This window comes from Rhinolophus ferrumequinum, chromosome 6 (assembly GCF_004115265.2).
Source record: "Rhinolophus ferrumequinum isolate MPI-CBG mRhiFer1 chromosome 6, mRhiFer1_v1.p, whole genome shotgun sequence".
In the NCBI taxonomy this organism is placed as follows: Eukaryota; Metazoa; Chordata; class Mammalia; order Chiroptera; family Rhinolophidae; genus Rhinolophus; species Rhinolophus ferrumequinum.
In genome coordinates this window covers 23707847-23735180 of record NC_046289.1, presented here as the reverse complement: position 1 = coordinate 23735180, position 27334 = coordinate 23707847, and the positions used below count along the sequence as shown (strand labels likewise).

General features: G+C 41.1%; 1 protein-coding gene across 1 annotated transcript; it reads right to left on the bottom strand.

The window, feature by feature from the left end:
* Positions 1-18728: 18728 nt before the first annotated feature.
* Positions 18729-26807, bottom strand: PROX2 (prospero homeobox 2). The gene is made up of 4 exons (XM_033107602.1): positions 25491-26807; positions 21586-21693; positions 20438-20632; positions 18729-18914 (listed from the first exon to the last, which is right to left on the bottom strand). Exons 1-4 carry the CDS (start codon positions 26805-26807, stop codon positions 18729-18731), a joined length of 1806 nt encoding a protein of 601 aa, XP_032963493.1.
* Between the last annotated feature and the right edge of the window lie 527 nt (positions 26808-27334).

Here is a 27334-nt window from a genome sequence, read left to right as displayed (position 1 = left end):
ATTAATTTAATGGGAAATCCTGACTACTTTCTATGCTTTTGTCTTCCCTGAAATTCTAAATGTTTACACATAAGAGGCTTTCAGTTCACTAACAAGTCAATATTGAATGTACAATTTGCCAAATAACTTCCACTGTTTGTAGTATTTAACAAGCTACTTTGGTTGCTTGTTGGCCGGCAGTTCATTTCTACATACCGATCTTTCTCAACCACCTTTGATGTGTTGAGTGAAAGTACGTCACAAGATAGCCAATAGAATTTTGTATGTAAAAGACTCACTTACTAGTTACTGAATCTACTGACTGTCTATTCTTATCAAAAACAAAATTTCCAGAGTGTGTTCACTAGTTCAGAAGAAAGTGGAGGCATATATGTTCTTATAGAGGATGGTTTTACTTCAGTCTTCATAACCTTTTTATATTCTGACTGGTAGTGTTCAGAATGCCAGTGAAATACAAAGTGATAATCAGCCTATGAATTGCTTAAAATCCGTCATGTTTTTGCCTTGCAACCATGGCTTTGTGTCTGTGGTATGATGTCAAGCGGGGCTGGGGAAGAGTTTACAGAGTCAGGAATGGCCTCTACCGATTTTTGGAAGATACCGATTAACATGGGCTTAGGGGATGAAATAGAATGTTGCCTACCTTAAGAAACTGGCATAGCAAATAACCTCAGTGAAAGGAAATTAACGAAAACAAGGATTAGGCGCCAAAAGGAACAAAATAGAGACTGTCAGTTGATATTTAACTTTGGTAGTCCGATAATGAGACTGTTAAGAAATTCTTGAATTTACATTATCACCAGAAGAAGAATAGACTAGAAAGCCAAGGACATCTTAGAGAAATTTGGTGTGGATAGAAAATGCTTTGATAGCATATATATCTAAAGTTTCTTAAGAGATGTCCTTGAAATACAGAAGACTGAACTTGGGTTCCATTTCTTTGCTAGCATTTTACTGTTATTTTATTAACATTGTTTTCCTTATCTCGGAAAGCTGCTTGGTACGTGTTCTAAAATTTTTGTTTTAATCATAATAAGTTTATTTAAAACTTTCGTGGTGTCTCTTGTCTTAAAAGAAAATAGAGTGATTTGTGGGAAAGTTTCTGATATCTTTAACATTTCAAATCTTTTAAGCTTCATGTAAAACCTCTCACTTTAATGATTCAACTCTACTTGTAAACTCCTTGTGCAAATAACTTGGTAGATGACATGCAGAAATTTTCCTGTTTGGGAGTCATTTATTTAGGGTTAAGTTGGCAGAGTCAAAATATGTTGTGACTCGTTACAGAGATCAGGAGCCGTCAGTAATACACAGTAGTCTATCTGTTGACCCTTATTTAATTCACATACTTTTCTAGAAATTTGAATTTGATTTACAGATCAATGATTAATTCAGAGGTTTACTGATAAAGATAAAATCTTAAATGTTCTGGGTGGATTCATTTCCCTAGTGAAAGAACTCTTGATTGTTGATTGGGCAAACCAAAGTAAGTGCCGTCTCATCTGAAGACCTAGCCTGAAATTCTGAATTGGACTGACTAAAAATTTGCACCTAGGTTTTCTTACTTTGGAGGCCCCTCAGCTTTTTGTTAAGTATTTTATCCTGCTCACCATGCAATTTGCAGTTATTTTGGTAATAATAGGTATCTAGAGCCTGGCTTACTGCTAGGACTGTAAAAGAAACAGATTGTCAGCTGCAAAGAGACCGTACAGCTGTTTCAGGTAGAGTTTAGAGTTTAGAGCTACCAAAACAGATGAATTTTACTGAGCCATAGAAGTATGATTCCTTCTTTTTAGTATTGACAGATCCTCATGTAAGTTCACGTTCCTCTCTTAGGAGCTATGTGACCTTAAGCAAATCATTTAACATATCTGAACTTCATTTTCCTCATCTATAAAGCAAAATAACAAAACTTACCTACTATTACAGGTTGCTATGAGTAGTAAATTGAGATAATGCTTGTAAGCTGCTTGACACAGTACCAAACACATGGTAAAAGCTCAAAGATTGGTAGCTATCATCATCATCGTCATTACTTTTTGACAAATTTCATGCGCTTTTGAAGTTCAAAGTTTTCGCTTGACGATAATTGTCACCTTATATAGCCAGCTACTATAGACTGAGCTATGCCTTATGAAATAATGCAGTTTGTGGGTAATAATTCAGAAGCATTTTCAGGTGATTAGAAACTGGTCTTCAGAATCAGTATGGAGGCGTAAGAGGCCTAGGTGCAACGGTCGACTAATAAGTACCCAGGAGAGAATGAGTAGCAACAGAAGGCAGTTGCCAGACTACAGGTGTGAACAAAGGTGAAGGCACTGAAGCTTTGATTTGCCTTGATTTTCACATATTCTGGAAGAAAATGGTAATTTCATGAATAAGTAATACATTCACATGGTATAAAATTCAGAAGGTTCAAAAGTATATATATTAAAAGTCTCGCTTCCATCCCAACCCTCAGCCTCCCACTACCTGATCTATAGAGGCAACCAGTGTTGCCTGTTTTGTGTGCTTTAGAAAAAATTCTGAGGAAAAGCACTGAGCGTTATTAACATTTTTGTTTTGGTTTACCCAAATGGTAGCGTGCTACACACACTACTTTGTTTTTTCTTTTTAACAGTGTGTCTTAAGAGGTCATTTAGATCATGCATAGAACATTATCATTCTCATTTTCCCTCTCCCCCTTTCCTTTCTCTAATTTTCCAAAGGTACCTTCTTCTTGTAAGGAGTTTTACTGAACAATTTTAGAAATTGCTTCATCTATATTTCCATTCTATTGCTTGGAACATAAATTGTGTGGATATATTTCTATACAATTTTATCACTTGTGCAGGTTTGTGTATCCATCCTTGGCAACCGGTAATCTGTTCTCCGTTTCTGTAATTTTATAATTTAAACAATGTTATATAAATGAAATCATATAGTATGTAACTTTATGGGATTGGCTTTTTGGCTTTTTTCACATGGCGTAATTCCCTTGACATTCATTCAAGTTGTTATGTGTATCAATGGTTCCTTTTTATTGCTCAGTAACATTCCATCCCTTTCTCTTTTAGAGCTGCAGAATGTGTTATTTTATGTCTTCACCATAATTTAATTTACCAGGTCTCTCATGATAGGTATTCATGCTATCTTTTACTTTTATAAATTGTGAATCTCCTGTATCTCATCCCTCTGCCACTTCCTATACTTGCCTAATTTCTAGCAATGAAGGAACACTACCAATGGCATCCTTTAAATAGACATGCTTAGATAGTGACAGGTACTTAAGAACCAGCACAGCGTACAGGTGAACTATCAAAGGAGATGACAGCAATCAAATGACAGAGGCGATCTTTCCTGGTAAATTCTGCATGACGGGATTCTGACAAAGCAAAGAAGCATGGCGTGTCGTAGAGTGCCAGAGCGGCCAGAGACTCATAGTTCCCTGGTCCACATGTGGCTGAGAGTTACGATCGGAGGCCGCTGGCCTCTGTACCAGGATATTTATGCACCTACACCTCTACAACTGATCTGACCTCAGTTCTCGGGCTCCATCGCTCTCACATTAGACCAGAGTCAAGGAGCATCCTCCTGTCTGGGGCTGAGCTTTTGCAGTTGTGGGCACAGCCCTCTGCTTGCCAGTAACTGGATCTTGCATCAGTGATCCTATGAAGAGCTTGTAGATTGAGTGGTTTACTATGTAGAGAAAGACTTGACTTTGAGTCTTCTACTTAAAAAGCTTGAACTTTCTACTAAATACTCACATTCTTGTTTTTGACAGTATTGATCTAGATTACGGATGCCTCTCCTATGATATCTGAAGAATTGAAATAATCTCTTCCACCATGACTTGAAATCCCAATCTCAGATCTGTTATTTCTGACAGTCAGTTCCTATTTCTTGACTAGGTATGTCTAATGATTATTTTTTTTACAGTATGTAGTAGCTCAGTGCATGGCTCATATATCTGTAGAGTGAATAGAGGGCATGTCTCCTCTGTGTGTGGCAATAGTCACACATTCAGAGTCGGACAGGTAACAGATGAGCCACAGGGCGATAACTGGCAAACTGGAGAACAAGGTAGGTCTGATGAAATGGAAGGTGGCACCTGCTCAGCCATAGCAGACTGTGGCCATGTAGGAATGTGGGTGTTGTGTTGCCAGATCTTCTGGCTTTTCAAGAAAAGTAAGGAATCTGGATTTTCATGTGAGCTCATCAGTGTTTCAGAACTTCTGTTGATGTTTTTTTGCTTGGTTTGCTGGGTTTTTGTAAGTGATTTGACCCACAGAGCCTGCCTGCCATTTCAGACTTGATGGCTGCCAATTTGAAACTCTTGCTATTTGGAGCAGAGATTGGAGAGACCTTGGGGTAGAGAAAATCATTCGTGTATTGCTATTCAGATAGCTGATAGAAATAGTTTTGTTTTCTGTCATTTGTAATTTTACGTGTAATGTAATAGCCTATTTGCTTTAGCTCCAGTGACAAGCACGTTACCTGCTTCACTGGGAAGTTCCCCTTTACCCACCTTATTAAGGACAGACTCTTCAGCATGGCAGTGAAGTCTGTCAGTAACGTGATCCCAACTACTTCTCCAGCTTCCTCTTCCACTCTTCTTACCACATGTACACTGCTCTGCAGGCGCCCTGCAGGACTTACTGTTTCCTCAACACTCCCTACAATTACCTGTTTTACTGCCTCCTTGTTATCTCATCCTTCAGAAATTGTGAAGACCCAGCTCACATGCTACCTTCTCCCTGAAGCTGTTCCTGATCCTGATCTGCCTGTCTTGCTCCCTCTTCCCACTTCTCACAGGGCTTTGTTTCTATTTGTCCTATGATCTTAATTTGCCTTTCTAGTAGAGTAACTTACTTGTCTATGCTTTTCTTCCTCACCCCTTCCTACTCTCAACTGCAAGCTCTTAGATGGTAAGAACTATGAGTTAGTTTTACTTCCTTCCGTCCTTGTAACACAATATGCAATACCTACTATATGTAGTTGGTGCTCAATAAGCATATTTAGAATTGATCATGTGGTAAATTTTAATTTCATGTAAGTCAATATATGTGTAATTCACAAAACTCCAATTCTTGTGTTTGCTTTTTTACTGCCTCTGTATCTTCTTGTTCATGGCATATCCATAAGTGTTACATACCAGGTATTGCAAATTCACAAGCCTGCTATGAACGGGAAGATAATAATTAAGAGACTTGGCCAATAGTTTCATAATGGCTTGTTAAGTTATATTCGTTCATCAGAAGCATGCTTTGCTCGCAAATTAGACATGTGGGAATATTCTTCATTCTCATGGGAAAATTCCCTTTTTCTCATTTCCCTTGAAACATTTGACCATCTGGGTATCTTTAGTTTTCCCACTTTTGGTAGAGATGTAAGTACAAGTATTAATTTTCTTCTTTACTGTGAGAAAAACAACAGCAGAAGCAGAATGATAATGGCAACTGACTCCCAGCCTCAGGGTTGGGGAGCAATAGAGAACATGATGGAGACCGGGATGATGCAAAGTGCTTGCCCTATCTCAACGAGACAGTTCGTCAGCCAGTGGTTGCCATGCAGCAAAGCCCAGTTACTAGATGAAGATAAGTAGAAGTCTGGATTTTTATGTGAAATAGTCTTTTCAAAATACTATGGGACAATACAACAGAGGCAAAACAAATTACATCTGGAAGCCACATACTACCTACAGGCCATCATCTTGGGACTCAGGCATATACCATAAACGATGATAACAATTATGAAAGACAATTATTGCAAAGAACATATCTGTAGGAGTGGAAACATCAGGTTATATAGATTGTATATAAATATTTTGACTAGCATCATTTAACTGATATTTTGAAATTAACAATTCTGTTTCATCAACAAGCCAGATGGTAAAATATATACTGATGGTGAATTTTCAGTGGGTTTATTTTTATCCTCTGCTGTCATATAGAAGCATATATATTACTCCTCTCCTTGGGTGACATCCTTCCAGTGCCTCCATTTATCAAGATGCAGGTAAACACTTGTGTATGCTCAATTAAATAGTGCTCACACACCTATCCCAAAGAAAGAAGACAGCAAGATTTCCCTTTGGTTAAGGAGCAGCCACCCCAGATGCATATGTGACCAGAATATTCTGCTCTTAACTCTCCATTGCTTTCTGCTCATTTCCACGGGAAAGAGGTTGCATGTCATTTAAGCTTCTTAGTTGGCACCTACAAGTGTCAAGGTGGGTATACTTTTGCTATGTTTGATTTCTGAAAGTATGTTTTTGGGTATTTTCCAAATTCATTTCAATGATAGAATATTAATTCATTCTCACTATTTCAAAAATTAAAATGTTAGATAATATTAAATCCCCCTATTGAGCAACAAAACATTCTAGAGGTAATTACTGTTATTTTGGAATGTAGCTTTCCAAACCTTTTTCTGTGCATTTATAAACATAAATGTGCCTATAAAGATATAGTTTTACCATTTTTTACATGAGTGATATTTACATGTTGTGTTCTGCAGACCCACTATGTGTGTATGTATATATACACATGTGTATATATACAAGTATGTGTATATTTCATGATATGTGTATAACAGATTATTTTCCCTTATTTGTAACAGTTTTCCCCTGTCATAACAATGTTGCATTGAACATCCTTGTAAATATCCCTTTGGGGCATACTTTCAAATTTTCCAGGGAAAATACAGAAGAATTGAATTACTGGGCCATAGGGAAACAACTTCTCTTTATGCCCTCCTAATAATTATCTGTGTATGTGTTTTAGAGAGAGTCCTGACTTAATGTCTAAGGCATCTAGAATTTTTTTCTTGTATTTTAAAATTCGAGTTTTATATGCTGCTCTCATTTGAATTCTTCCCTTTAAATCAATTTGGAATTGGATGGATAAGCAAAATAGGTTCTGAGTAGTAGCCCTTGTTCAGAACTAATAAGCTTGGGACTAGGTGCTGTAATTCAATGGTGTGGAAATTAAATTGCCAATTGATAATCACCCTTAATCATGAAGTTCTTTTTTTCACGTCTTTCTCTGCTCCCTTTGGAATTATGACAGCGATCCACAGGTACTATGAAAATATTTTCTCACATCTTCTTTAATACTAGTTTTAATAATTGTGGAAAATACAGGTTTTGATATGTACCATTGCTTTAAAAAAATGAAATCTGTAATACCCAGTTTTTTTGAGAGGATCTAGTTCATTTAAGTATTAAAACTTTTATTAAAAGAATATTCTTTACACAAGTTACTAATATCAGAAATGAAAGAGGGGACATCAGTACAAATCCTATGGATATTAAAAAGATAACACAGGAATACTATGAATATCTCTCTGCCCACAAATGTGATAACCTAGATGAAATTGACCAATTACTTGAAACACACAATCTGCTAAAACTCACACAAGAAAAAATAGACAATTTGAATAGGCCTATATCTATTAAAGAAATTGAATCAATAATTATTAACCTTTCAAAAAAGAGTATTAGGCCCAGATTTGTTCTCTGGGAATTCTACCAAACATTTAAAGAAGAAATTACACCGGTACTTTATGGTCTCTTCCAGAAGATAGAAGCAGAAGGAATAGTTCCTGACTCATACTATGAGGCCAGCATTATCCTAATACCAAAGCCAAAGACATTACAAGAAAAGAAGACTACAGATCTCTCATGAACATAAATGCAGAAATTCTCAACAAAATATTTGCAAATTGAATCCAATAATGTATAAAAGCAATTATACACCTAACTAAGTGGGTGTATCCCACTTAGTGGGATTTATCCCAGGTATGCATGGCTAGTTCAACATTCAAAAATCAATTCATGTAATCCATCACATCAGGCTAAAGAAGGCAAATCACATGAGCATAAAGATAGAAGAAGCATTTGACAAAATCCAACACTCATTGGTGATGAAATCTCTCAGTAAACTAGGAACAGAGAGGAACTTTCTCAAAAAATATCTACAAAAAAACCTACAACTAACATTTTATCATACTTAAGTGAAAAATTTGAAGCTTTCCCACTAAGATCAGGAACAAGGCAAGGATGTTCCCTTTCACAATTGCTTTTCAACAACGTATTGGAAGTCTTAGCTAATGCAGTATGACAAATAAAGGAAGCAAAAGTTATACATGTTGGGAAAGAAGAAATAAAACTGTCTTTATTCACAGAAGACAAGGTTGTCTGTGTAGAAAATCTGAAAGAAGCAACAAACTCCTGAAACTAATAAGCAATTATAGCAAGGTTGCAGGATACAAGATTAATATATGTCAATCACTTTCCTAGCAGTAAACAAGTGGAACTGTAACAAAAGTTATGTGAATGTGGTCTCTCAAAATATTGTACTTAACCTTGTAATGATGTGAGATGATACAATGCCTACCTGATGAGATGAAGTGAATGATACACAATTTAAAATTTATGAATTGTTTACTTCTGGAATTTTCCATTTACTGTTTTTGGACTGCGGTTGACTGCTAGTAACTGAAACTGCACAAAGCAAAACCGTGGGTAAGGGGGACTACTGTACTTAGGTATACAACTAACAAGATATGTACAAGACCTATATGAGGAAAACTGCAAAACTGATAAAAGGAATCAAAGAACTAAATAAATGCAAAGATAGCCCATGTTCATGGATAAGAAGGCTCATATTGTCAAGACGTCAGTCATTTCCAAATTGATCTGTAAATTCAATGCAATCCCAATAAAAATCCCAGCAAGGGATTTTTTTTTTTTTTTTTGTGGATGTCGACAAACTGGTTCTAAAGTTTATATGTAGAGGCAAAAGACACAGAATAACCAACACAGTATTGAAAAAATGACGGAGTGACACTACCTGACTTCAAGGCTTACTATAGAGCTACAGTAAGTAATCAAGACAGTGTGGTATTGATAAAAATAATAGACAAAAATAAATAAATGAATCATAATTGAGAGCCCAAAATAGTCCCACATAAACATAATCAACTGATTTTTGGCAAAGGAGCAAAGGCAATACAATGGAGCAAAGATAATATTTTCAGCGAATAGTGCTGGAACAACTGGACATTGACATGCAAATAAGTGAATCTAGACACAGATGTAACACCCTTCACAAAAAAATTAACTCAAAATGGATCACAGTTTTAAATGTAAAACACAAAACTGTAAATAACGCTTCTAGAAGATAACTTAGGAGGAAATCTAGATGACTTTGGCAATGATTTTTTATATTATTGAAGGCACAAACCATGGAAGAAAGAATTGATAAGTTGGACTTCACTCAAATTAAAAATTCTCCTCAAAAGATACTATCAAGAGAATAAAAAGACAAGCTACACACTGGAAGAAAATATTTGCAAAACATATCTGATAAAGGAGTATTATCCAAAATATACAAAGAACTCTTTAAAACTCAACAATAAGAAAACAACCCAATTTAAAAATGGGCCCAAGGGGCCAGCCCAGTGGCTCAGGCAGTTGGAGCTCCGTGCTCCTAACTCCGAAGGCTGCCGGTTTGATTCCCACATGGGCCAGTGGGCTCTCAACCACAAGGTTGCCGGTTCAACTCCTCGAGTCCTGCAAGGAATGGTGGGTGGCGCCCCCTGCAATTAAGATTGAACACAGCACCTTGAAGCTTAGCTGCCTCCCAGATGGCTTAGTTGGTTGGAGCGCGGGCTCTCAACCACAAGGTTGCCAGTTCAATTCCTCAAGTCCTGCAAGGAATGGTGGGCGGCTCCCCCTGCAACTAAGATTGAACACGGCACCTTGGAGCTGAGCTGCCGCTGATGGCTCAGTTGGTTGGAGCGCACCCTCTCAACCACAAGGTTGCTGGTTCGACTCCCGCAGGGGATGGTGGGTTGTGCCCCCTGCAACTAGCAGCGGCAACTGGACCTGGAGCTGAGCTGCGCCCTCCACAACTAAGACTGAAAGGACAACTTGAAGCTGAATGGCACCCTCTACAACTAAGATTGAAAGGACAACAACTTGACTTGGAAGAAAGTGCTAGAAGTACACACTGTTCCCCAATAAAGTCCTGTTCCTCTTCCCCAATAAAATAAAAATTAAAAAATAATATTAAAAAAAAATGGGCCCAAGACCTTACCAAAGATTACAGATTACCATAAGCATACAAGTGTAAAAGATGCTTCACATTACATGCCTTTGGGAAATGCAAATGAAAACAAGATACTACTATACACCTATTAGAAGGGCCAAAATCCAGCAACAGGAATTCTCATGCATCGAAAATGGTACAGCCACTTGAGAATACAGTTTGGCAGTTTGTTGCAAAAGTAAACATACTCTTACCATACAATCCAGAAATCACACTCCTTGGTATTTACCCAAAGGAGATGAAAACTATGGCCATGGAATCATGCACATGGATGTTTATAGCATCTCTGTTCGTGATTGCCAAAAATTGGAAGCAACCAAGATGTGCCTCAAAAGGTGAATGGATAAACTGATACATCCATACAATAGAATGTCATTCAGCACTAAAAAGAAATGAGCCATCAAAATACATGGAGGGAACAATGTGATATTACTAAATGAAAGAGGTCAGTCTGAAAATGCTACACACTGTATGATTCCCACTATATGACATTCTGGAAAAGGTAAAACTATGAAACAGTAGAGATTAGTGGTTGCTAGGGTTAGTGGAAAAGGAGGGATTTTTAGGGCACAAACTATTCTGCATGGTATTATAATTGTGGATACATGTCATTATACTCTTGTCCAAACCCATAAAATGTACGACACCAAAAGTGAACCCTAATGAAGATGATGGATTTGGGTGATGATGTATTAATGTATGTTCATCAGTTGAAACAAATGTGCCACTGTGGTGGGGGTGTTGATAATGGGAGAGGCAGTGCTTATGTAGAGACAGTGAACCTATGGGCAACCTGTGTACCTTCCTCTCAGTTTTGCTGTGAACTCAAAATGACTGAAAAATAAAGTCTATTTAAAAAAAAAAAATGTACTGTGAGGATGTTTTTCCTATGAGCCCACTGCTTTCACGAGATAGGAATCTGAATGTGGTTAGGGCCTCTACTAGATCTGAAATGCATTCCCAAAGTTTATTGTCAGGGAAGGGTATTGGCAGTGGAGGCCCTAATTCCCAAATTGGTAAGGCTGTAGTTGAATCAATGCTTAGATACCATAAGTACTCAAACATATGATTACTATTTTCTTTCTTGTATGCATTTTTGGAAGAATGATGAAATTTGAAAAGTGCTCCATGTGAAGAGTTGTGTGCTGAAGCAGTCGTCGTCAAACTTTGCATAAAATAATTACCTGGTGTCCTATTAAAACTCCGAAAGCTCAGGCTACACCTCATAACAATTAAATCAGAATCTAAAGGTGGAACTCGGGCATCGGTAATTTTTAAAGCCCACCAAGTAGTTCAATATAAAGACAAGTTTGAGAACCGGTAGGCCAGAGATTTTAAATTTTATGTTGTCTCGATTTGAAAATAGGTTCATTAATCACAGTTCCCAAAGGCCCTGGTCTGTTGAGAACTGCAGGTGTGGAATGTGTTGGAGGTATTGGAGGGATAATTGTTAATAACAAACTCCTTAACTCCAAAATAAAATTCACCCCACCTGAAAGAGTTAATGCCGTTTCCAAAGGTGCTGGCTAGCCAAGGAACAGCTTAGGCACAAGGAGAATCTGGCTTATTGGGAGCAAATAAAGCCAAGATTTAAAATATCTCTTAATCTAAAACATATATGTGCCCCTGGGCCTGAAAACAAGCCCAAACCTTTGCAATTGTGGTAAAGGTTCCTAACAATAGATAGAAATGAGTTGTGATACAATATTATATAAACTTAAAAGTTTAGAGGAGAAATGTGATTTGTGGTGGAGGTCGTAGATGGGAGAAGAGCAGTGCAGAGGGCAGGCAGGACAGATTATTTTTCTATGACTTCTTTCTGATGCCCAGGAACAAAAACTGGCTGATAGTCCTGATTATCTGTCTCCTCAGAACAGAACGAAACTCTAACAAAATGAAAACTGCTATTTAATCAAGAAGCTAGAATGTGCCTTATTAAATTAATCTGCCTTGGTATTTAAGGTAATTAGATACTTGTGGTTTAAAGTGTCCTTATAGAAACATTCTAATCTATGGTGGTGTGGACTTTTATTTGCTTCTTTAGGGGACATCACTCCTTCAATAGAACTCTTTCTCAGAGATTCTCATTCTACATGGGTTTTGTTTTTTTGTTTTTTTAACTATTTCTTTTGACATAACTGTAGATTCATAGGAAGTTGGAAAAAATGTACAGAGAAGTCCTCATGCATCCTTCACCCAGCCTCCCCTGTGGTAACATCTTAGATAGAGTTATGTATCAAAACCAAGAAATTGATATTTGTGTTCTCCGGCTTATTTATATTTCACTGGTTTTACAAGCCCTCGAGTATGTGTGTGTAGTGTTGTGCAGTTTTATCATGTGTAACCACCACTACAATCAAGGTACAGTATTCCTCATGGGATTTTGAAGAACTGTTAAGGGATGCGGAAAGAGTCGTTTTGCTTGTCGTCTCATCACCAGCTTGAGTTCAGGATTGTATTGTTGGGGACTGCCGCTCTGATGCGGGTAGGTAGCATAGCTTTTCAAACGTGAGTGGCTTTTCAGTTTTTTTTCCCTGGGATCATCATTAAAGGTGCGTTTCTCAGTAACTATGTTTTGAGGAAGTAAATTGTGGTCACTATTTGAAGAAAGGGAAATGATAAGTATATGTGCCCCAAAGCATTCAAGTCTGTTATTGATCTTCATTTTGGGTGCAAATCCACCAATTCTGGCACAACAGCAATGGACTAAATGCTAGGAAGTTCTTTTTCTGCCAAGTTTTAGGACATTTGAGACTTGCTCAGTAATTAGTGCATCTATCTAGTTTCTGAAACAATGAGAAGACTGTCAACCTCACAGAGAAATGCCCTGATACATTTGAAGTGAGTAGGCATGATTCTATAATAAAGAAACAGAAACAGTCCCTTAATAGCATATTCTAAGCATTGTCAACATTAAACTCTACTTCACTTGTAATTACTGTCTCCAGAGCTTAAGGATACATAATCATATCTACCATCCACGTAGCATGAGGATTTTAATTATTGCACATAGTATATAAAAACTAAGGTGCTTAGGGAATGTAAGTCCAGTATTATTTAGCTTTCTGTTCCCAGGATGTGCTGCTAAATCTATAATCTAGCAAAACTGCATGTGTGTTCTGTTATACTACCTGCACCCCACTATCTTCCTTAGAAACTTTTATTTCTGACTCTATTTTTGGCATGAGTTCTATAGACGAGAAGAGTTCTGGAGTCGTTCTGGTTTGTCCGGAGTCAGTAAACTCAGTCCTGATGAAATCATGGGATATGTGATGAGAAAGTGTCTAAACAACAAGGTAGTAATCTTGAGCAAAAGCAGCTTTTGGGTATTTATAAAGAATACATTCTGCCAGATATATTTGTGTGATTTTTTTTTTGTTAGGGATTTAGTATAGTGACAATTCAGCAAAGCATCTAATTGATAATCCCATTGTCTCACAAAGCCTGATTTGAAAAAGTCTATTTACTTAGAAACAAGAGTAGCCAAAAAACATTTAGAGTCTCAGATATTCTGAAAAAGGTAATCACCAACCCACTTGTGAAAGAGCAGAGAAAGAAGATAATCAACATTAATGATTATAAAATGAAAAGAGGCCAGATTATTTTCAGTTAAAAATAAGCTTTATTTTTATAGAATTGTAATCCTGAACATAGTTTTTAAATGTTAGAAGTTTTTAAATGTTAGGGTTGTATCAGTATATGCGCCCACCCCTCCCCCCCCACACACAACCCAATCAAGAAAGCAATGAACCATCCTCTTTTAACAAGTGGAACATTCACTACAAAGATGTTTTGACAAAAGCAGGTCAATGTTTTAGCAACCAGTTAACAAATAGCAATAATAGCTATGTCACGTGTTAAGACGACAACATAGAATGATTACCGAGTAAATGAAGGAATGCATGTGAAGTTTATAGCACAAACTTTTTTACAGCTGGGTATTAACCTCTCAGAAAAACATTTACAAAGTTTAAAGCTAACTTTTATACTGTCATCCAGGTATTAGAGCATGTTACTTCATGGTTACAGTAGCAATGAAATTCAGAATATGTTTTATATCAGTAATGTTACACATCAGTGCCATTCTTAAGCTAATAAATTGTTTTTCACTGTAAAGCAGTATAAATTCATGACTTTGCTAACAGTTTATGACTGCTGAGTAATAAATACCGGGTTTCCCAAAAAATGAGACCTAGCCGGACAGTCAGCTCTAATGCGTCTTTTGGAGCAAAAATTAATATAAGACCTGGTCTTATTTTACCATAATATAAGACCCGGTCTTATATAATATAAAACCCGGTCTAATAATATCATAATATAATAATATAATATACCCCAGTCTTATTTTACTATAATATAAGACCCGCTCTTATATAATATAAAAGTGGTTTTTTGCTCCCAAAGATGCATTAGCGCTGACTGTCCAGCTAGGTCTTATTTTCGGGGAAACGGTGTAACTAACATTTACTGAGCACCTACTGTGTACTGCCGAGTGTGCTGAGAATTTCACAGGTATTATTTTATCTAAACCTTAGAACAGTATTATGAGGTAGGTACTATTTTATTATCTCTGTTTTACAGATGGGAAAGCTGAGGCCAAGAGAGGGAATAACTTGCAGAGATCTATATGGTTCTGGATCAGGAAAGGTATTGGTTGAAGGGGAAAGTGGAGGTAGGGGGGCAGCAGATCAGATCACTGAGGATAAAGTGGAGAAAAGGGTAGAAACGATATTGCCTAAGGCTAATTTCCAGGCCAGAAGCACTTTTCAAGGAGAAAGAGAGGCTGAGCTATAAAAATCAGTAAATAGGGTGAGAAAGGGATTTTTCTAAGGAAAGACTAGGACATGTTTGTTTGAAGGGTGACTCTGAAGAATTTGGAGATGGCAAAACAAGAGTGTGAACCTGAAGGGGTGAAATTGTAAGAAACGAAATAACCTCAAAAGACACTTGGTGAAAGAGAAGGCAGACTCCTCAGCGAGTAGATGGACATGGAAAACTAGTGGGGCTTGGGACTGGTGTCCCTCTCCTGTTTTCATGGTCTGTCCCCATCCTCAGCATGCCATCAGACATTCCCTTCCTCCTCTAGAGACTAATGGGGGTGCGGGGGGCAGAATAGGACGGAGCATTCAACTTCTGGGCACTTGGTGACACTTACTTCGGTTTATGTTGTCTGAAAGAGCTTTTTCTTGGTCTATAGGAATTGTCTACCCGTAAAAATACTCTTTTCATGAAGTAGCTTTCTCTACAGGTGAACACTTAACACACACAGTGTAGGTACCACGAGCTACCTCAGAGATCCAGCACAGCATGCCTTGTTAACATGCTGTCAGGTAGGTAATCAGTTCATTCTTCCCACTGTGTCTTGTATATACTTAAGTCTCACCAAGAATATTTTTATACTCTCATAACTACATTTGCCATATTGTTACAAGCTTATCCTCCCAAAGCATCAAGCCCTGAAGCAATTATTAAGAATTGTAGAGCATTTTTCAAATTCCAATAAACATAATTTAATCATCAGCCTAATAGAACTATAACCTATATTAGCCAATGTGTGTGTTCTTTATCTCTTTCCTAGCCATCGCTCAATTTCATTATCTTTTCTGAATTTCTCAGTCCTGAGAAAATGATCTTGTATGAAATCTGTGCAAATGCCTAATAGTTTGTGTAAAAACATCAAAGGATTTTTAAAATTTCTATTTTCCTTTGAATGCATGCATCATTAAACTATTTGATCTGCTTACAGAGCAAAAGATCAAAACTACAGAGAAAAGATAGAATCAAAGATTATGAAAATTTAGACTATGTAGGCCCTCACCCAGGAAACTTCTTACCAAAATTTTAGCTAATTTTAGAAGGATTTTTTTTAAAGAAATATTTTCTAAAGGCACATGTAAAATTACAGAAGTCATTTTAAATTACTTTTTCTGAGGAGTCTATATATTGTTATTAAAGATAATTGTTAAAAGTGGGCCTGCGACTGCATAGTGGTGGGGCCAGGTTTATGAATGAGCACTGTGATGTCTCGGCCACTTATGCTTTGCCCTTTCCCTGATGGAGAGGAAATGGTTCCGGCACCCCTTCTACGCCCAGGAGATGCATGGCCTCTCCTCTGGCCTCCTCACTGTATGAATCGGGTTTGGAACTGTGTATATTATGTGAAACCATGTTTGAAATAAGGTTCCTAATAAACCTTTCCCGGCATGGAGTGCCAGTTAACTGCCTACTTTTAATCGCTAATTGGGCATTCTCTCAGTAGTGCCATCATCATGAACCACAGGCCGGGCCCTGCTGTCCACCGCTGATGTATTAGACTATTACGCAGTACTCGGCCAGGCTCTGCATGTGTCAAATGTGGGAGAGAAGAGTGCCCACATATACCTTAATGGAAAGAATGACCAGACCTTGGCAATGTTACGGCAGCTAAAAGAACAATAACCAGTTCAGCTTACACTCAGAATGTGTTCCCAACAGAAAAAGAAATCTACTGGGTAGAAACAGAGAAATACAATAAAATAGACTTCTTCTGTTGGCAGAGCATATATATTTATACATTCTTTTGTATTTAGCTCAGTGGTTAGAGAACAGTTCCTGGAAAGACTGCAGGACACAAATGTTTTCAATTTGAGCTTGTACATTTCATCTAATTGGTCCCTGGGACAAGGTTCACTACCCTGGAGGTGTCTTGGCTCAGTCTTTAAAACACACACTAATGAATTTCAGGTTTGGGACCGAAAACGGCTGCTCCATATCAGACAATCGTGAACTTGGAAATGTTTCCCATGAATGTCTTAAATAGCGATGTACTAGCACTCTGGATAATGGGTTCTTCTGCTGTCTCCAAACACAGATAACTGTTGCCCTTGCTTAGAGTACTCAGTGCTTGCCTACTTTTAAAACTTAGATTTGGCAGGTGCCTTCATTTTTGTCAAGGGGGCATTGTGGGAGAAAATAGGGCATAGATCTTCTGAGTACAGTTGGATGTACTGAAGGACACTTCAAAACAACCTTAAACTGAGACGGCTGGTTTGGGCTGAATATGTTTGTTTTGTTTTTCCTGTCAGCCATCTGAAGAAAGAGAAAATTCAAAAGAAAGTCATCTTTCATACCTTTTCATGTTGCTACATGTAGCCATAGGGGTTTTATCTCATCCAGCCCACCCAAAAAGTCAAGGAAGTGGGGTAGTTGAATATGGAAACTTGTTCTACGTAGATGGGAAAGAAGCTAATGAAGTCACAGACACCCTTACTCAGAACGACAGAGCCCGAGCTGTGTGCCCACACACCTCTGACAGTGCTTCTCAAGACTTGATTCTGACCCTTTAGAAGACAGACGCAGTTGCTCGGCTTGGCAGATGTGTGGCCTAATCCTCGGAGTGAGTCACAATGTGTTGGGCCAATGGGGGGGTGGGGCAGATGTTGATTTCATTAATTCCTTTGTCTGTGAAAGATTGACCATGGATTGTAATTTCCTCATGGAGTGGGACAGCTTCCATTTCTGCGTGTGGCACTGTATTTGTCCCGGTTATACCATTCATCATCTGTGAGGCTGCGCTCAGGCTGCGCAAGTCTCCTTTCTGGGCCTCAGTTTCCTCCTTCCTAATTGAAGCAGGCCAGATGACCTCCTAAGGCCCTTGGTAGCTCTCACCTCCTGAAGTTCAGCTTCTTCTGCATGTAGGAGGTTAGGGCATTAATTGCATTGGTCAGCTGGAGACCATTTGGGTTGTCCAGCTGATAAGCGTTTCCAGCAGACAAATAGACAGCAACGCTCAAGTCCTGTGGAGTTTGTGTTCCGTTTGCTGGAATGGTCAGTGGAAACCCTGACCGAAGTGCCAAGCAGGGGTTGTCAGATGATAGTGCCCCATCAATGCTGGAGGCTTACTGAGGCTGGTGGCCTGTTCAAGACCATGACGAGTAGCATGAGGTAGAATACGGTCTAGCAATCAGAAGGTCTTGGTTTCCTCCACACTCCTGACTATCCTTACCAACCCAAATGCCCTAGCCTTGTACTTGGGCGAGTTACCTCACTGTTCTAAAACTTCTGGCTGGTGGTGATTTTTTAAATGAAGATAATACCTACTTTTCAGGGTAAAAAAACTGAAGGGTAATATATTTGAAAGTGTGTCTAGCAAATAGGTGGAACTTGATAAATAGGTAACTACAATCAGCAATTTGTTCACACACACAAAGAGACAATCTTATCTGAAAGCCAAAGGTGGGGGAGAAACTAACACTTGTGTAGTGGGTAACATTTCACAGTACTTTAGGACATTCTCTTTTAATCCTTAACAGCCTCATTTTATAGATGCAGAGAATACCTGCAAGTTCCTAGGGTCACAACACTTGGAAACAGTGGAGTGGAGATTTAAGTCTTCTGATTCCGAAATACTATTGTGTTCCTTTTACAGTACGCTACCAACACACCATTACGCTTGGTTGATATATTTTATAGTTAATGTTAAACTTCTGATGATTCTGGAAAAGGATATAAATGATCTGAAATGGGAATAGTACCTATTGGGGGGTTTATCCTTGTAACTTTTTATATGAGCACGGCTGTGGTCATATGTGCTGACTGCCATATAAGTAAGACAAAGCCAGGAAACCCTGGCTAGTAGCTCCTCACTGTGGGATTTTAATTCTGAAACTGCTCCTGGGTATAGCTGGAAGATTTGAATATCTCTGGGATGTCACTGTCCAGTTTCGAAATAATTTTATAAATGGGTTTCTTCCAGGAAGGATCTGAGTCTTTCCCTGCGGAGACAGCCCTGAAGAACTCCTGTAATGTCAAGCTGGCGATTTCCAAGAAGCAGTCTGGAACCTGTATTCCCAAAGAGACCCACCAGAAAGAAAAGACGTGAGGCTGTGACACACTACTGGTACAGACCTCACTGCCTGATGCTGCCTGTTCCTTGGGTGGTGGGCTGATAAGAGTGTCCTGCTCTACTGGCCTCCAGGTTTTGCAGCCCTAGGAATCTCCTGCTCCCTCGTCAAAAACCAATCTTAAAATGATGGTACCAATGAGACAGACCTGGGAGAAAGCACATTAGGGACACTCGCTTTGTAGCAGGAGCTCATTCCACTAATGAGGCACATTTTTAGTAAGTAAGTGGGAAACTCTGACTCTGAAATTAAATCTGTGGTTCAGAAGAGTTTTTCAGCATCCTTTTCCTTAGTGCCTAATGTGGAAAAGAGTGCCCCCAAGTTTATGACTGTCATACCTCATCCCACCAACTTTTGGGGCTGGATCTAAAGGACTTGGAATCCTTCCTGCTTCTAAAGCCAACCAGAAGGTTGAGGGAGGCTAAAGAATATGTTCCAGGACCTCACCCAGACTGGCACCATAATCGATGGGGCATCCACAGGTCCTCCATCCAGCCTGGCCCGGGGCTTACCACCACTGCATGTCAAATGACCACTCCCACATGGAAAGATGCGGCAGCACTGCCCCTGCCACACTTCCCAACCCCACAAGCCTCAGAAAGGAGGCATGGTCCATTTTCCCCACAGGTGGATTTAGGTCTCCAAACATTCTGATGGAGCATCCAACCGGTGGATGCCAGCAGTTCTTTCCTTTCTTGGAGGTATCAATCAACTGCTCACTGTGATCACAAGTGAGAAAGTCAAGAAGAGGGAAGTGTAGTCGGTGACCAGATACACCTGGTATCTGCAGAACAAGATGCCAGGCTAACAGCTGTGGGCTGCACACAAGGAAACACACGTCTGGATTAGGAGTTTTCTCCAGTGACACGCAGACCACGTGCTCACCCTTTACTGATGCTTTACCTCTAAGGTGCCACCAGTGTGCCTTCATAGAGATCCCCAAAGGACAGAGAAGCTTGAATATTGTTTATTCATTAATTCCTGAGAGGACTTGAGTGAAATGACTTGCCATGGAAGGCCCACAAATAAAACTGTTCAAGTGAGAATAAAGATAAGAACCAAATGATGAACAGAAATTGTTGTAAATAAAACTTAGGCCAAGACTAGGTACCGCAACCAAGCCCAGTGTTTAGTCCTGGGTTTCCAGGCACTAAGGCGAAAAGGTCAACAAGTTATGCAACTTGATAATTACAGAGTATTAAGTCTAAAATGGCATAACACCTGGCAGACCTCTGCTTCAGTTTCAACAAGAAGACTGGCTGTCTATTCAGTTGGCGGCATCCATCTGTTGCCTAAGAGAAGACATTGAGGCTGTAATCTTTGTGGATGGTACAGAGATTGGCCCCAGGCCAACTTGGTGCTCAGTGACAAGGACAGACCCAGAGGGGGTTTTTTTCTAAAACTCCAATCACAAATGGACCGCACTCATCAGACCTCATGGGACCCAAGTACATGTCTTACCTCAAAGTCATTTCCCTTGTTATAATGCATATTGAGAGCTCGAAAAAGTTCAGAGTTACGGAGAACCACCAGCATTTTGGGATTTGTGACTCCATCGGAAATCGCTTGCCGGGCAAATTTCTCCATTTGAATGTAATAGAACTCGCGAAAGTTGCTGAACCACTTGATCATCTGGGAGGTAATGCAGCGGTTGAACTGTGCAAACAATGAAGCCCATCAAGTCAGCCGTTTGCTGTAAGGTGCTCAGAGTTAGAACTGTCAGCTTCCAGTTCAACATGGAGATTAACAAGAATGGCATCAACCTTTTTAAAAAGGACTTCTTTTGAAAAAGAAACCATGGCTATTTTCTAAGCCTATTCAGCTATACACAGAAAAATCGGAATTAGCTATGTAGTGCCCATTAGAAAAGAAATGTTTTTTGATATGCTAGATGTATGAAGGTTTTTCAACCATGAAAAGCTTGCCGTGGTCTACGTATGACTTTGGGAGGGCCCAGAGGCCCATGTGGTACCAGCTACTGCTGCAGATTTCACAGCAGCCCCTGAGTCTTCTGCCTGGTAAAGGGCCAAGGGAAGGGGCGTGGGTGTAGACCAGAGAGCAGTTTATCAGCAACATGGAGCTGCAGGATGAATTGAAATCAGCTTGGTGCAGGGGTCAACCAAGCAACTGAATATGAGGGTAAAACCTGGGAAATGCAAAGGAATGATATAGATACAAAGTATTAACAGCCCTTACCCAACACCCAGGGTAAAGGAGACCCTCAGAAACTTTATGGAAACAGGCAAGGCCTGGTTCCAACCATCAGAGCTTAATTTTCCTTGTTCTATATGTATCTTCACTCCGTTTGAAACACAGCAATTTGAATGTCAATTTGACAGTGTCCGACTCTTTACATACAATCTTTCTTTTTCATGGTGTCCCCAGCAAAGACAGAATACCAGGTCAAAGATGCCCTTTACTAATGTTTCTCTCTCCCCCCACTTTTCCCTCCACATGTGTTTCTGGGTATTTCTACAGTTCAGAAGCTTAAAAATTCAAATACCCAAACTTCCTAATCCAAAGTTATTTGTGCTTATTCAGACAGCGTCTTGACCTAGAACTGGACACTGGAGTTTTGCAGAGGCTGAAGCTCAATGGGATGACTTTACCTGTACATCAGGGAAATAAGCCTTCAGGAGGTGGGAGCTGGGGTAGCGTGTGAAGAAAAACATTAATTTGGCCTTCTTCAAGTGACCAGGATTTAGACCCTCCTGGATTTATCCCAATGTCAAGGAAAATTAACACCAGTTTATCAAATAATTGTATCAAATTATCCAAACAGTGAATTGTCCTGTTCCTGACGGTTTTTATTTTATTTAATTCTGGTTGCATAGTGTTGCACTTGCTCCGTTTTTGTCTCTAGCAAATCTGATCAGATAAGCTTTTTCTTTCTGGGTGCTGAGTTACCATATGCGTTATATACAGTACAACTGCAGAATTTTAGAACCATTTTGATGTGTAAAAGTTCTATGGCATATATATCAAATACGGTTTGTTGTCCTTCGTTTGTGCTTTCAGAATAGGATGAGAAGAGATGGCAGCCCTTTACCAGATAAACCATTTTGAAACCCAAGTAAGGATTTCCTGCCCCTGTCTCTCTCAGTTTCCTCATCTGTAAAATAAGAAGAGTGAACTTGAGTGATGAGCCCCATTCTGGCTCTCAAAATTGCCTTTGCAGTGTTTAAGCCAACAAGCATTTAACCAGACTAGGTACCAGGTCACAATTTGCTTTGGCTCAAGAAACTTGAACTGCTGCTCTCTGTACCTGCTCTCTGTTTGCCTGGCAGAACTTTCTCTCAGCCTTCCCGTCTCAGCTCAGACGCTCCCTCCTCTGTAAAATCTGTCCTTGCCGAATTAGGCCTTCCTCACCCTGGGCTACCAAGGCTCTTTGTACAAACCTCTGTTGCAGCAATGACCTTATTGGAATTTTTACTGCATGTTTGTCTCCCCATTTAGACTGTGAGCACCTCCAGGGCAAAGACCTTACCTTATCATCTTTGTATTCCACATGCCTAGCCCACTGCTAGAAACATAGTAGGTGCTCAATAAACATTTGTTAGAGAAAGGTATGTGTGATTGATTAAATGAATGGTCAACCTTAATCCATTTGCAAATATGGAAATCGTATTCCAACCCATTCCTCAGTCTGGAAACAGATCCTTTCCCTTTAACAAGAGCAGGGAGCTGTGGTATGACTGCCTAGCACCAGGATGGGAGGCAAATATTCTTACACAAGAACACTTAGTATTGACGGGGTCAGTCCTGGGGCTGGCTGAGAAGCTTTACGCAGGTAAGGAACCTTGGAGCTCAGGTCTGAGGGCTGTTAGCTTTAGGACAATTAAGACTTCTCAGTAGGATATATCAGTTTACCAAAGGAAATCAACTGATTACAGTTACAGCTAGCCCTGGCACACAGGCAGCTACCTAGAAGACCCTGCCCCCTGTGTATTGGTTCTATTTCTTATCCTTCTTATTTGTTCATAAATGCTGTGGAAAGAACCCTGGATTTAGCAGTCCAAAGACCCTGTTTCAGATAATGATTTTGCCACCTATTAGCTGTGTGACTTTGGGCAAGCCACTTACCTTCTCTGGGCCATTTCTAAACGTAGAATGCGTGGTTAAAGCTTGTGCTTGGCAGTCAGATCATGGGTTTGAATCCCACCTCTGCATGTGTCTATCTTGTGACTTTGGGCAAGTTAGTTCACTTCTCTGTGCCTGCCTCTCAAATACCTGACCTGCAGTGGATGCTTGAGGATCATAGGATAATACAGGCCTACAACCTCTTACCTGAAACACTGGGCCAAATGGGGTTCAGATTTCAGAATTTCTGTTATTTTATAAAGATAATATGGTCCATGTACCATATGTTAGTTAACACCTGCAGCAGAGGCTGTGGCAGCAGTCTGTAATCCAAAACATTAATGTTTCCACAGAAAAATGGATGACTATTTACAATAAGTTGGTTAGGTTATAAATAGCCTCCAATCAGGGCAGGTCAGGTTTTACCACCAAAAAAAGCTCCCACCAGCCTTAGGGGAAAGAAATCAGGGGTTTTTCAGAGCTTTTTGAGTTTCAGAATGCGGCTAAGTGAAGGTGGACATGTACATGTGAAATGCTGGTGGCGGTGCCTGCCACAGAGAAAGTACACAGCAGATGCTACCCTTATCATCTCGTCATCACACCTGCTTCACCTGTTTCATAGGGCTGTCATGTGAACCTGAGAGTTCTTTTACACTTCAGAGTATCTTGCTCTTAGATGGCTTTCAGGAGGCCCACAGGAATAAATCTCTAATGCTGGAATGTACGCAGCAGGAATGAGGAAAATACCTGGGGGGCTAGGATGCTGCCCAGGGGATCCAAATCATTGCAAAGATAGCAAAGCACCTCACTTGTGCAGCCAGGCCCGGTGGATGGGCCCTGAAACCTCCTGAAGCTCTCTGAGCCCAACCCTCATTTCACAGGGTAGGGCCCGACACACAGTAGGTGCCTGAGAAAGATCAGCATGCCCCTCCCACGGGGAGCAGAGAATCTCTGGGGACTGTGTTCTTGAGGTTCTTCCACCACTGCCTGACTTTGACAGGGAGTCTTAACCAGTGGCCTCTTATCAAAGGCCAGATAGGGAGCCTTTTGCACACATAGTGATCTCCTGACAAGAAAATCTATCTATGCTGCCCTCTCTATACCTCCAAAAAGATTCCCTGCTTCCTGAAGAGGCAGGTGAGGTGTTGCTAGCATTGGTTTTATAGGTGCTTACTGCCTGCCCAGAAAACACGCAGCGGTACCCGAGCTTTCGGGGTGTTTCCAAAACCTGTGACCAGCAGGGGGCGCTCATAGCAGTTAGGACAGGAGCCGGCCCGCGTGGCAGGGAGCTGGTCCCACCTGATCCCTCCGACCTTATTACAGCTTGCCAGACAGCGCACGACTGTTCATCTCACAGACGCATCGACCCCGGGAGACTCGATTCAAGGCTTCCCACGAGAAGCAGCAGCATGAGCTCAGCTCGCTAAAAAAGCAACATCCAAAATATGTTGTCAGGAACTTTAAGTCCTACAGGACGCTTGTTGGAAGAGGGTTCCTTGGTCATGTGAGTTTGGGGCTGCACACACATACTCCTCTTAGAGCTTCACCTTGGACTTGAGCATGTTAAAGGTTCTGAGAAGCCCTGAAGCAAAGAAACTAACCCAATATTTACCCAAGCTGCTTTTTTCCCTAGTTCAACAATTATTAATATCTTGAGGGGACATTACTCTGGGAAATACTATTTAAGAGAATGGGGTCTGCCTCAGGGTGGCAAAGACGATGCAATAAGATCCAGACTCCTACAGACCAACCCTGGCCCTCCAGCCTTCTCCATGGGGGTCTCTCTCTCCACTACCCAACCCCAGGCTCTACTCCTCTCAGCAGCAGCTTAGAAGCTGGCCTTAAACTGAAGGCTTCTTACCCCTTCCAGCTGCCCCTGCTCTAGTCCCTGAGGAAAACTTCCCCTTCCCCATCTGCCTCAGAAGTTTCTGGTCCCTCGTATCTTCCACATGAATTATCTAGTCAGTGCTGGGCTTTTGCCTGTGGAGCCAAGGGGCTGGGGAGCCATGCCTCAGATGAAGTCATTCCTTTGACCCCTGCTGTCGAGGTACATGGGCAGCTGACAACCAAATTATGGGGTTCTTCCTTCCATAGAGTATTTATCGTACTTTGGAAGCCCGTTTGAGTTTAAAAACAAAACCGTTTCAGACCCAAAGGAATAAGTCAGTAGCAGTAGAAGCTGCTGTGTCACAGAGAAGGTAAATGAATCTTTCTCCCCAGCATCCTTAAATCCCAGAATGTGGTCACCGTTTTCTCAGGAACCTAGTAAGTGTAAGCCACAGGGAAGGAAGGTCCAGAAGCAACATTAAGACCATCAAGAAAGCAAAGCTATTCCCTATGCCATGTACTTATTTGTCTCCATCCCCCTCATCTTCCAGATTTCCTGTTTCTCTCGGCTATGGCAATGAGAACTTCAATTACTAGTAAAGGATATGTGGACTGAAGAAAAAGGAAGTGCATCAGTGACAGCCTGCAGGTCACCCTGCTCCATCTTCACCGAGGGAAGAAGGGACAGTCTTTCCAAAAGGGTGGAAGAGAAGGGCGAAGCATGCTCCTGCTGGTTCAAAACTGATGGTCGCAGTTTGACAGCTCCCCAGGGTCGCAGGGCAGGCTCTGACGAGGAGTGACTTTGCGAAGATGAGTCCTGGAGAAGACTGCTGCTCCAGTGACCATTGGGCGCCTGACCCAGTAGCTGACTAAGAATCTGATTTTCTTGCATGTGGGAAGACACAGTGAAGGCACAGTTTGCTGGGGTACCTTGATAGGGCTTGGGGATCATTCTTGGAGAGACAGGGTACCTAGGAGGATCTAGAGGCTTGGCCAGTGATAAGGTTCCCCGTGGGACCCCAGCCTGTGCCTGAGCCCTCCTGGGTAAGGCAGCCAGAGGAGGTGGATCTCTACAGGCCCCTCCCTCAGGGGAAGTCTCGCTTCTACCCTCTGGCACCAGCTCCTGGAAAGTTCTGCCCAACTGAGTCAAGTGGCCTTGTGGATCTAGTAGTACCTTTTGTAATACTGAGTCCACAGCCTGGGACACTGCCCCAGTCAACTCTTTCCTCAGAATCTCCAGCAAAGCCCGTGTTCCAGAAGGAAGGAACCTGGGTTCCTCAGGCTGGTATACGACCTCAGACACTCTGTGTTTTTCCACCCCAGAGAGGTCCCTGCTGGGCCCCTGGTGGTGGTCACTATCTACAGTCCACAGTCTGGACCCATAGCCATTCCTCTGCTTCACACCCTGAGGGCCCCTCCCCTTCTCAGGGTCTCCTGGGCCCTGAGCTGTGTCCCTGGGCCCAGCAGCCTGCAGGATGTGTTCTTGCAGATGTCTTAGCTGTTGCTTCAGCAGATGAAGCTGTTCTCTCACACGAGGGCCCCCCTTCCTGCTGCCATGGCTCCCAGCAGGGCCTGGCTTTGGGGGGTTTTGCTGCATGGGAAGGCTCTGTTTCCTCTTCCTTTCCCGGGACTTCTCTGGGCAGCACAGGCTGCCCCGGGCTCGGGCATTGCCTGGCATCAGAGGGTTAGGGGAGAGGCACATGCCTTGGACAATGGTCTCCACTCTGGCCCTCTTTGCCTGGATGTGCTCATCCCAAAACCAGTCAGGGTCAGCGAGGCTGGAGTTGGGGACCCGGCTCCAGGGAAAGGAGGAGTTTCTGCCCTGCTCACGGAGGGATGGGCTTCTCCCACCTTCCGTACAGGGTTCTGCTGGGTGAGAGCAGGCCCGGGATGGAGGAGACAGCAAGCTGGAGTTTGGATCCATTCGCTAGCTCCACAGTCACTTGCTCGGAGGTTGTGAGGTTAGTCAGGGCTCCGTGAGGGACCCCCTTCTTCTAACGTCCTCAGCTAAAGGTGCAGCCAGCTGAAATGAGCTGGGGTTCAGCTTCTGAGATGCCAACGCTTATGAACCTCCTGGGCCAACTCTGAAATTAGAGGCAGGAAGAACAGTACCGGTGACGGTGACGGCTGAACCATGCTTTTCAAACTTAATTGTGCAAATACATCACCTAGGGACCTTGTTCAAATGCAGAGTCTGATTAGGCAGGTCTGGGGTGGGGCAGAGACTATGCATTTCTAACCAGCTCCCAGGTGGTGTGGTGATGGTGGTTGGGCCCACACTTTGAGGAGATTCCCAAGAGCAATCCTCCAGGGAGAAAGTTCTCCTGCCAGAGCACCGCAATAACGTAAAAACAATAATACACGTAACAATGGCAGCTAACTGCATAACTGGCATTATGACAAGAACTTGACATCCATTACCTAATTTCATTCTCATTACAACTCCACGAG

Excerpts from the sequence above, each read along its gene's own strand:
- PROX2 (XM_033107602.1), bottom strand. The coding sequence starts at position 26,807 with ATGGATCCAAACTCCAGCTTGCTGTCTCCTCCATCCCGGGCCTGCTCT. Across the intron at positions 21,694-25,490 it reads TTCCTTTTTCTTCAGTCCAC|ATCCAGGAGGGTCTAAATCC; the intron begins ATATCCTTTACT and ends ACATTGGGATAA. Across the intron at positions 20,633-21,585 it reads CTTATTTCCCTGATGTACAG|TTCAACCGCTGCATTACCTC; the intron begins GTAAAGTCATCC and ends TTGTTTGCACAG.